This window comes from Otolemur garnettii, unplaced genomic scaffold, assembly GCF_000181295.1.
Source record: "Otolemur garnettii isolate 467f Iridium unplaced genomic scaffold, OtoGar3 scaffold00035, whole genome shotgun sequence".
Classification (NCBI taxonomy): Eukaryota; Metazoa; Chordata; class Mammalia; order Primates; family Galagidae; genus Otolemur; species Otolemur garnettii.
In genome coordinates, this window is record NW_003852430.1 from 9888086 (window position 1) to 9900509 (window position 12424).

Here is a 12424-nt window from a genome sequence, read left to right on the forward strand (position 1 = left end):
GACAACAAAAATTATTTAAATAAAAAATCCTATAGAATCTAGGAAAATGATTCAAACTAATAAATATATTTATCATTGTTTTAGTTTACAAGGCAGTATAAATAGAATCTTCCTTAATATATAACATAAAATTATAATAAAATGATTTTAAAACAATTACATTTATGTTAACATCAAAAAAGATTAAAATAATTAAAATAAATAATAATTAAAATAAATTTAACAAAATGCTTGCAATTCTCCTTCCGTTAAAATTGTAGAATGTGTAAAATGCCTCTGAATGTAATTACCAAAATTATAAATAATTAGACATGTATCATGTTCATTGATTAGTGGTAATTTTCCCCAAATTGAACTATGGATTCAATACTATCTGACTTAAATTCCTTGTAAGGATTTTTTTTTTAGGTAAAATGATAAGTTGATTCTAAGATTTATTTTGAAATACAAAGGATCTAAAATAGTCAGAACCGTCTTGATTAAGACAAAGAAATTAGAGGATCTATTCTATATAGCCTCATTTTTTTAAAAAATTATAAAAATAACAGAGACTGTTATTGATTAAAGGAAAGAATCAGGGATCAATAGAATAGGATAGAGATTATAGAAGTAGAAATATACATAAATTTGTTTAATATATCTATTCAAAATATGCCAAGCAAATCTTTGTGTAAAAGACTTTTCCATATGGTGCTGGAACAACTAGATCTCCATATGTCAAAAGAAAAAGAGAGAGAGAGAACCATATGTTAATTAACCTCAAGTTAATTCAGAATTAACTTGAATGAATTATCAACCTAAGCAGAGGTACAAAACTATAAAGCTTCTGGAAGAAATTTTGTGACTTCCAGATATGTAAATGTTTACCAAAGAAGGTATATCACCCACCAAATATGAAAAGAAAAACAATACATTCAACATTTAAGACTTTTGTTCATCAATATGCAGGATAAAAAATAAAAAAGATAAACCTACAGTGGAGGGATTTCATTCAAATAAATGACTTCTATCAGTATATATAAAGTTTATCTACAAATCATTAATTAAAAGACAACCTAAAAAAGGCAAAGTGAGTGAGCCATATTGGTTCTCAATGTCTATAGTTATTATGAATCTACACAAATACACACTGACACTGCCTTATATTATTGGGGCTTTCGTTGTCCTGTCCATGAATAAATTAAAGAAGAAACATAGAATTTAGTTTAAGATCAACCTCATTGGGATACAACAATACAAATTATAACTCTATTTCTTCCATTTCTTTCAAAGGTAAAACAGAGATGAGATTATGCTATGGATTTTTTGACAAACAAAGGCCCATTGTAGTTAAAAATAATCAAAGTAAAGGAAATTACTATATCAAAGAGACACCTACCCTCCACGTTTATTGTAGCACTATTTATAATAGCCAAATATGGAATCAACCCAAATTTCCATCAAGATGAATTGATAAAAAAAAATGTGGCCTATATACACACAATGAAATATTACTCTATTTTCATAAAAGAGAATGAAATTCTGTTCATGGCAACATGAATATGTCTGGAGGACATTATGGTATGTGAAATAAATCAGGCACAGAAAGATAAATATCATGTGTTGTCACCCATATGTGAGCTCATGGAAATAGGTAGGAGAATGTTGAGGATTGGCAGGCTGGGAAAAGTGGAGCATAGGGAGAGCTGGTTAGCGGGAAATAACCACTACATGGGAGGAATGGCAGTGGGGACTGTGTTTAACTATAATTTATTGTACATGTTCAAAAAAGCTAGACAAGAAGATTCTGAGTGTTCACAACACGAAGAAGTGATACATGTCTGAGGTGATGGATATTGTTATCTTGATACGATCCTCATACAGTATATGCATGTATCAAAATATCACTCTCTGTATGATAAACATGTACAATTGTATAATTATTACGTCAACTCAAAATGAAAGAAAAAAAGTAATCTATTCCTTGAAAAATAATAGACATTCAAATTGGCATATATCTAACTTCAGCTAAACTATATGCGTTATTGAACATTCAAGTTCTTTGCTTTTATTATTAATTCACACTAGCATTGCTCAATACAAGCAGAAGAAACCCATTATCATCCTATAATCTCATAATTACCAATAGTTATCATTTATTAAGTGCATATTACGTGTATATAATACATTCTTGGTAAATGCATCAACAATCCTAAAACAATCTACAGTGGAATGGAGAACACTTGGATAGGTGTTTTGCTGATCAGTCTAGGCGGATTCATCACAGCGTAAGGGACTACTGGGAAGGCATAGTAGAGGAAATTTCAGGGGGGAGGGTAGCAAACAAAATCATTCATGTTAGTAATTGGATACAGAGCCTTGCTTTTAAATGTTATGTTACTGTGGATTATGCTTTGCTTGGAACTATAGGTCATCACCAATGCTGATAATTATCATAGTGAACAGAGATTCCAAAAGAAAAATACCACCAAATGAAGTCTGAAGATGTAAAAATAATAACTACGTAGAGTGAAATACACAAACTTCTTCCTATTTAATGCCTTAAAAAACTATGCACATTGCTAAATGTATCAATTTGTGTAAACATTTCCCATAAACTATAATTCCAAATTTTATGTCACTACATCTTAGAATTGATTATACATGTAGTGTACTGATCAGCTTGTGTCATTCACAATACTTTTAAAAAATCCCCTTATGAGAACAAGGATTAGTTCAATTCCCTCCATGGCAGGGGTTAGAGCTAGGGTTGAATTAAGTGATATCAATTTTACAAACTCTATCAGAATAGAGTCTCAGAATAGGATTAAAGCGCAATTACTAAAAATGAAGAAATTTATATCTGATTTAGCTGCTGCCTGATTCCCTTTCTATGGACAAAATTCTATTCTTCATAAATTCTACCCACTGGTGGGGATTATGCAAATGGAGAAATATAATTTACATGGGAAATATTCTGTCTCTCTTCTGATTTAAACTATTCTCTTACACTATGCTCCATGATTTTGGACCTCTTGTTACTTGTCCAAATGATTCCTGAAGTTACCATACCCTTAATGCTGATTATTCCTCCACTGCCAAGACTGTTAGATTTAGATCATCTTGAGTTCAGGGATCCCAGTAGGCCTTGCAAATAAACCTTCCTCAATCTTGAAACTAAATTTGTTGTTTTTTTTTTAAGCTTTAAATTATTTTTTAAGAGAAAAAGAGCTTATTTCTTGATAATCACTTGCTCCTACATGAAAATCATATTTGAAATTAAGTGTCAGGAACTTGTCATATATAGCATGAGAATTTAAACATTTTTCCTGCCTTGATCATAAAATCACTTTTAAAACTTTTTAAATAGACCTTATGAAGTTATAAATTAGAAGAAATCACTTTTAATGGATGCATAAATCTTATATGACATTTTAAAATCTGGGATTACCATGAAGAATAAATTTCCATGCAGTTTTAGATTAGATTTTAATTCTTAATTTTACTTTTATAATGTCTGAGATTGAAGTTTGACCTCATGGCTAATTACTCCTTTTCATACTCTATTTCACAATATTTGAGATATATAAAAAAAACTGAATTTGTTTTAATAAAGGTTCACTAGTTTTCAAATAGTGTCAGCAAACTCTATACCTTATTACTTTGCAGTCTTGAAATAAATTTGCATTAGATGTAGTTTATTAAACTGCTTTACAGCAGGATAACTCTAACAACCCAAAAGATGAGTTCCAAAATTCTCAGTTTGGAATGAAATTAAAGAACCATGAAAACTGGACAGAAAGGCTAATTTTATAATTGATAATTGATAAAGCATTAGAAACATAGTTTCTGAACATTTATTATAACTTATTAAAATGTAATCTCAATATATGAATCCATTACATGTACAAAATAATAGAAATTAATATGCACCATTCAACATAGTAAGAAAAGATTATACCTATAATAGTTCCTTGAATATTTGTGAAGAACCAATAAGATATTAAGGAATATATGTGAGAAATCCAGACAGACTGATGGATAAATGTCAAATTGCTATTTGCCCTGGATTTTTTACCCAAGTACTATTATTTACCATTGCATTAACACAAACACGGATGAGTCTGATAAATGGCCACTTTGTACTTTAAATTCCATCATGGCTTTTTCTAGGAGTGTAAAAACTATTGTACGTATATTAAACTTTTGAGGACAACTTGTAGGATTTTGAAGACCCAAAGCGCCACAAGCAGGTAGTTCTTTTATCTTCATTGGTAGCAAAAGAAGGATCTTGATAATTCTGCCTGGCTGCCTGATTAAACTTGGTCAGTGGGAACCACAGGAAATTTTGAGTTATATTTATGTTCTATCCTGAGCAAAATTGAGGCCAAGAAGTCTTGGAGGTTCTAGAGTTCTGGCTATAAGGATTTGCTATGGCAGTCTGCCAGTTATATGGAATAAATCTGGGGTAGGTAAACTATCCTGTAACTGTGAGCCAAATGTCCCCTTTTGCCTATTTTTGTGAATAAAGTTCTGCTGAAACATAGTGAAATTCACTCTTTTGCACACTGTCTATAGTTCAGTTGTTTTTCAAGCTACAACAGCAGAGTTGAGTTATTGCCATGGAGACCATATGGCTCAGGAAGGCTAACTTATTTACTAGCTGACCTGCACAGAAAACTTTGTCAGCCCTTGGTATAAATCTACAACTATTTACTATTCACTGATGAGTATTTCTTATTCTACAACAAATACTACAAGGTTATAAGTTTAAAAAATTTACATTTAATAAAAATTAAGTTTTGAAGTTGTTTCCCTACCAGCCGATGATACATCTGTCCCTATTAACAATCCATCTCATGGTACTTGCGATCTTACTGACTGTCATCTGGAAACCTCAAGGCACACTTTAGCTGAACACCCATCAGCATCTACTTTAAATATTGGTAATTATTTCAGCAGACTGCCTGCTGCTGATGAGTTAGTTCAGATCTAAAAGGCCTTCTCACGTATCACTCCGGGATGCGTACTTTTTCTTTCAGATTTAATGACAGATCCCAGATTATTTTCCTCATTGTCTTTTGCAAGTTTATCTGTACTTACAAAAAGTGAAGTTGTTAATGTGTCAGCTCAGGTAGCAGATACCTTCACACACAGTTAAAAGATGTCGGCTTGATATTAATAAAATCAGGGAGCTTCAAACAGATAATCAGTGAATTGTAGTAACAGTTTGATTTTTCGCTTCAATTCATTAAAGTTTTGCATGTTTATTCTGTTGAAGACATCTGACTATTATAGGTAATACTTTTGAGAATCAAGTAAAACATGTTCTAAATTAAAATGACTTGCTCCTGCTGTGAAATTACAAATGAAAACTTTGTTATCTACACCATGACATACACATTATTTTAATCAAATGCAAAAAACTGGGGAGGAGGACATACATTAATATTTGGAATTTATCACGGTTCACATACAACTTATATTTTGATTCAAATAAGTTGCATTGTTCGCATAATTGAGATTGAAACTATAATTGAAAAATCTGCAAATAATGTTAATATTCCTAGATTGATACAACTAATTATTTTATGACAAAGCTATTACTGGGAAACAACAGTACAATGTGGCACAATGCAACTTTTTCTTGCTATTTTCCATCAACATTTGGATTTTAGAAATGGTAAAGCCTCTGAAGAATTACTTTGAAAAGGAGTCTAAGTGTCCCCAGTAGTTTGGACATTTTGGTAAAGGAGTCCTCTAAAGAAAAAAAAAAATCCTCTAAATTTTGGTTGCATTATTTTCTAAATCAGTTTCCAGCATTTAATTTAACTTAATATCATTAAGTGACAAAAAAAAAAACCACATCCATTTCTGCACAATGCAAGAACAGAAATTTCAATAAGAGTTCAAATATAGGCTCGACGCCTATAGCTCAACCGGCTAAGGCGCCAGCCACGTACACCTAAGGTGGCGGGTTCGAATCCCCAGCCCGGACCCGCCAAACAACAATGACGGCTGCAACCAAAAAATAGCCGGGCGTTGTGGCGGGCGCCTGTGGTCCCAGCTACTTGGGAGGCGGAGGCAGGAGACTCGCTTGAGCCCAGGAGCTGGAGGTTGCTGTGAGCTGTAATGCCACGGCACTCTGCCCAGGGGGACAGCTTGAGGCTCTGTCTCAAAAAAAAAAAAAAAAGAGTTCAAATATACAAGATTTTAAATACAGCTGTGCTTTGGAATTGCTGAGTTTGTGGGAAGCAATGTTTAAGGGGTTCCTATATTTCACGGATAAATGTCTATAATAGGGCATGATGGAAATAAATCGAGGGCCTATAACTCTGTAGCATCTAAATTTAGCCAAACGTTCATTGGAATAATAAGTAGGGATCATTTATTTCATTAGGATTATCTTGGAAAATATGTGTTAAAGTAAGTAATGCTGAATAGAGTCACAAATAGAGTCACAAATAGGAATCCCATGAAAATGTTTGACCTACATATTTTATAAAAAAAAGATTGGGGAGTACTTTTCATTTTTATTTAGATAGCAGGAACCTAAACACACTTTTAGCAAAAATGTCCTCAATTAAAAATGTCATGGCCCAGAGAAGTGTCAAGTGAAGCTCTTAATAATCTCAAATTAGTTAAACAGAAGTGCAAGTTTGAACAGAGTTATAGAAAATCTTATAAGAAATTAAAGCAATAAGAGCAAATTGAAAAAATATTCATTCTTTGCAAAAATACTATAGGCACAGTATTACAGAGTAATGTGAATAAACACAAATTCTGCTCATTTTGTATTGAGCAAATAATCCATGTAAGTTATTTAAAATTGTTTTTAACATGTAGAGTTCAAGTTACAATTCTTTTCTTCAAAATAATTTTATTTAAAAAATAATAGAGCTACTTTATGCCTGCCTATTTAATAAAATGAATTTTCCAGGCAAAAATAACTTTTTTCAAATAGATAATTGTAACTGTTATTACCCACTTCTTTTGCTCTAAAATGTTATGGTTTGGAAGTTAAATTATAGGTCACTGTATGCACTGTATGCATGCGGGCTGTGGCAAGATATTATAAATTATTTAACTCAGAATTTATCTCAAGAATATAGAAGAGTTGATGGAAAACAACAAAAACATTTTATTTGAAGAGAGTCATCAGAGTTCTTACTACCTGCAACTGTAGTTACCAACTCTCTTACTCTGAGGAAATGGCCCAGGTATATACCAAAATTTCAAATCTCCCTCAACTCAGGGAGGGATCCCGTGACACCCAGCCCATACTGATTTATGAAGTTCGTCCATAAAAAGGTCAAGCATATAACCTCTAAAATCATGTTTTAAAATAGTACATGAAGCGAGTTAAGTGTGGTGGCTCACCCCTGTAAGCCTAGAACTCTGGGAAATTGAGGCAGAAGGATCTCTTGAGCTCAGGGGTTTAAGGCCAGCCTGAGCAAGAGCAAGACTGTCTGTCTCTATTAAAAAAAGAAAAATTATCAGACTGTGGTGGGCAACTATAGTCCCAGTGACTTTGGAGGCTGAGCCAGGAGGATGGCTAAACCCAGGAGTTTGAGTTTCCTGTGAGTTAGGTTGACACCAGGGCATTCTAGCCTGGGGCAAAACAGTGAGACTATCTCAAAAAAAAAAAAAAAAAAAACCCGGGGGGAAAACATTTGAATTTTTATTTTACCTGAAAAGTGTTCATCACATTCACAAATGAAACTATGTGCAGTAATATTGCTGCAGTTTCCATGGAAACAGATATTCGGTTCACATTGGCCAATTACTTCTGAACAATCGCTCCCTGTAAGAATGAAAAAAGTTTATTTATATTGCATAGAAAGAGCGAATTAAGAACATTCGTTTTTCTCCCAATTCTTTTAATAGTGAATAATATCAAAATTTTGATAAAATGTATTTCAATTATGAAACAGTACTCCATCATCATGCATTGAAAACAAATTAAAAATTAGTTTTGGTATTCGAAATCACCATTTTTTTGTTCATCTTCTGATCCCATACTATAACATTTAAATACTTTTCTGATTAGAGGTACTTGAGCATTAGTTAATTTCCATGATAATTTTACATTTTACTTGCATTTTGATGGTAGACAATATTAATACACATAAGTACTCGTTCCTCAACATATACTGGTAGCATCGTAGTGATCATTTACAAAGTGATATATTCAGGTGGCCTTTGTGTCTTAGCCCTGTCACCTAGCCAGGGGAGAGATTCAGAAGGAGAAATTACTACCTGGATTCTTGGTCACTGTGCATAAATCCATAAATTCTACACTTCTTTGCTCTTTCTGATATATCAGAAATTCTAGTCTCACTCACCACTACTGTTGTGTTCCCACCTTATCACAGCTTTGCATAGAGCATTTGTTCTATGGATATTTAATCATCTTATAATATCCTTACTAGAGAAATGTGCTGAGGAAATCCCAAGGAGTGGCAGGGGTGAAAATGTTGCTACAAAATCGTTGCCATTGATTTGATAATTTGCTTTTCCCCCTCAATTTAATTGAGCACTTAATTAATTTGCCAGTTGTCTTTCCCATTACCATTGATTCATTTCCGATTCCTTACATCCTAACATTCCTGAGTCACTAATGCAGAACACTGCTTTCTTCATTAACTTCTAAACCTCATCAAACAGAATAAAAATATAAATATAATAGTGTGCCAAATTGTTTTCCAATCACAAAACTCAATTAACAGTAGATTGCTTGATAGGCCATGTCTTACTCCAATGTTAGTGAGTTTCACAGGCTAACTCGTGATGCCCCATACTCATTTCTTAAAGTCTTAATACCCAGACAGAGTCTTTAGAAAAGTACACAAGTCATACACTGGTTTCTTTTCAGCTTATATAGAAAAATACAGAATTAAAGTCTTCAGAATGGTGTCTAATCCAGTATGTCTGGTGTCTTATAAAAGGAGAAAATTTAAACATAGACATGTACAGAGAACAGCCATCTACAGACCAGGCAAAGAGGTCTCAGAGAAAACCACACTGGCCAATACCTTGATCTTGAACTTTAAGCGTCCAAAACTGGGCAAATAAAGTTCTGTTGTTTAAGCTAACCGGTCTGTGGTACTTTGATAAGGCAGCCCTCGGAAACTAATTCAATGAGTATTCTGAATAGCGTTGGTAAGTCTATATAGTTTTATATCTACTGACATTTTAAAATGAAGACATTATTTATAACTTAAGTGGCATAATCGAGTAAGCTTAATATTGTAAATATAAGTAATGTTTAGATATTTTATGGTGCTTAAAGTTTAATGATTTAAACCACCTATGGCTGTGTTTCAAATGGAAGGAAGGAAGGAAGGGAGGGAGAGAGGAAGGAAGGGAGAAAGAAAAAAGGAAAAAAGGAACTAAGTAAGAAACAAACCATTGTATGCAGTTACAGCGAAACCTCTGAAATAATATTTAACAAAATATGAATGCGTACATGTAAGTTAATATTCCCATCTATGGGAGGAATTTTCTGGCCAAATATTCTTTCAAACTCTTCAGATAGGTTAAAATGCATGCTTTAGAGTTTTAATTAATTCCTTTTATTCACCACAAAACAGCAGTTTCAGTGTTTTTGCTTTTTCGCAAGCCTGCCTTAACTTTAACTATCTGATAACCCCCAGCATAAGTCTGGAATATAACGGGTCCCTTTACTCAAATGCCAGTAGAGTCGAATGAGAATTTGAATCCATAATAGACACAAGAAGTTTGGTGGATATTGTTGGTATTAACTTCTGAAATGGCCTTGGTCCTTCCCTACTATCAGGTTCAAGATTACTCTTTGAAATATCAGACCAGGTGAATTTCAGAGCCTACAATGGTTTCCTGAGGTTTTCCATGTATCTCACTCAAGCTTGGCTCCAGTGAGGTTAGCCTCAGGCACATGGGAGAAGGACGCTGCTTAAATCCTGCCCAACAAAATGACACTTGGAGTCTGGAGTGTGATCTGCTCCAGACATATCTCTGCCCACCCTCCTTCCTCAGGACCAAAATACACTCCCAATCTGTTCTTTGTCAAATACCTCCCTTTGTTAGATCATCCTCGCCCTACTTGTTTCCTTGGTGACTTTCCATGCCAAATCTGTGGACTGCTGGTGAAAATAAAGTTTTCATAAGTTCCCAAACTTCAAACGTTCCCTACATTTTAGCCCTTCTCTTCTCTTTCCAGTGATGGCCCAAATTTTCCTGGCAAACTCTCATGTATGCTCACGTCAGCCTCAGTTACCATGATTTACGTTATTTTTAGATTGCCCTTTGTCTGGCTTAATTACTTACAAAATATCTTCGTTTCACAACCTTTCCTGATCATTGCCTCTCATTTACCTTATTACAGCCAGTTATTAATTATACCATCCTTTCATCCTTGCCACTATTATCTATAAATCACATTACACGCACTACAACAACATCCATTAAGGACCTTGATCTTGGCTCATAATTGCCTGTTCCTCTCCCGCTCTGCCAGCCAACTTCAATGACTTCCTCATATAATTTTGTAACTTCCTTTACTCAGATGCGTAGTTCATTTTCACATTTCTTCCAGAACTGTCTAACTGAATACCATAATACCATTCAATAGCTAAAAACTATTTTGTTATGATAATCTTATTTTTTAATATATGAGACATTAAGAGTGAGTATTGGGGAAAAGGTGAGAATAAAGAATCCATAATGGGATTTTTATTTGTTTGAATCCAAATTTAGCCCATCCTAAGAAATTTGAAATTTTTAAAAAAGTGCAGTTTGTTTTTAGTTAAGTAACAGTAAATTAATTCACTTAATTTTCCCATTTTTAATAAAATCATGCTATTATAAAGCCATAGCTTACCTGTAAATGGCGGGTGACAGATACATTCATATCCTTGCTTATTCCACTTTCCTCCATAATTAATGCAACTGCCATTATTTTTACATGGTTTAGAAGAACACGCATCAAGTTCCTGGCAGTATTTTCCAGAAAATGGAGGCTGACAGTGGCATCTGTATGTCTTGTCCCAAACTTTGCTAAGGCATTTTCCATGACCAGAGCAAAACTCTGAACTTAGAGATTCCTGGCAGAACTGCTGTTTGACTGTCACATTTAGTCGAAGTCCCAGCTGACAAAGGGACGGACCACTTGCCACTACTGTGATGAAATAATGTGTCCCCGCACTCAGCCACTGGGAGTTCACAGTGTGCTTTCCTTTCAGTCTGCAGCCAAAAAGCAGCTGATCTTCCGGCGTGGTATTTTGCACACAGTCAATGAAAGATGCTTCAGAAACGTTCATCACATTTATTTCTGGAGGCTGAAGAGATGGTTCAGAAGAAATAACAAGGACGTCGCCTACTTGAATTTGCAAAGGGCAAATCTGGGGAACAATGTGATCATCTGAAGTGCCCATTTTAGGGTTTATACTGAAATCCCAGCAATCTTTGTAGAAGTTCATGCAGATGTTTTCTGTGAGCGTCCAATTCACTACATATGATGAGGGTTGTGGACTCCATTCTTCCACCGGTTTCCGACTACATGTTGTTTTTCCACTTATACAATAGTTACAAAGAACCACCAGGCTCAGAATGATGACCGAATTGTTAATCATTTTGGACAACTGCATTTTACCGTCTTTCATGAAAGTGCCATAAAGAATCACTACAAAGGGTTCTTTAAGTGTTGCTAGAAATTTCCAAGCGAAGTTGTTATTTGGAGATTGCTGAGAATTGGCCCCCCCCTTTTTTTTTTGATGTGTTTTCAAAGAACAAGTACTTTTGATGACAGTGTTCTTGGATCAAGAAACAGTAGGATTCAAGTGTTTAAAATGTTCCTTAAACAGAAAAAACATACATCATTTGTTACTTTTTCCTACAACAATATAGAAAACACTAGATATTTATTTTTAGATTAAAGATTAGATTATTTTTATTTTCAGATTATTTTTTACTGATTATAGATTAAAATACTAGAATTTATCTTTAAATAAGAAGTTACATTTCCAGGACAGTTTCACTCGCAGCTGTTAACCTTCTTTCAGAAACAATACCAAGAAAAACATGGTCAAACAAGCCCTACGTTGTCACCTGCTTTTGAGGAGTTTTGATGTCACGACATAATTAAACCAACAATTCCCCGCAGCCTTTTGTATAGTCTATTTACACCAAGCTTGAACCTGATATGCAGCCCTAGTTAAGATTCTTTATGAATGGTTTCAATTTTCTTCTGATGTAAGGATTCCTCTTCTGATTAGTTTTAGAAAATTATCTTTAAAACACATAAAAATAGTTTAAATATAATTTTCATACATACCTAAGCCCTACAGTGCCCAGGGGCAACACTCATGCTCCTTTCAGTGGTAATCCAGAGAGCAGGAGTTCCTACATATATAAAGAACTCCCAAAAAATTTTGTTGTACAAATAACTAAACTCAGAATAAAGCTT

At 33.9% G+C, this 12424-nt stretch overlaps 1 protein-coding gene across 1 annotated transcript in view; it reads right to left on the reverse strand.

The window, feature by feature from the left end:
- Window positions 1-11591, reverse strand: part of EYS (eyes shut homolog (Drosophila)) — a 1547934-nt gene extending 1536343 nt beyond the window's left edge. The window contains exons 1-2 of the mRNA XM_012805052.1: window positions 10841-11591; window positions 7670-7783 (exon numbers count right to left, since the gene is read on the reverse strand). Of these exons, the coding sequence (XP_012660506.1) occupies window positions 7670-7783; window positions 10841-11591 (865 nt within the window). The remainder of the gene's footprint in view (window positions 1-7669; window positions 7784-10840) is intronic.
- Between the last annotated feature and the right edge of the window lie 833 nt (window positions 11592-12424).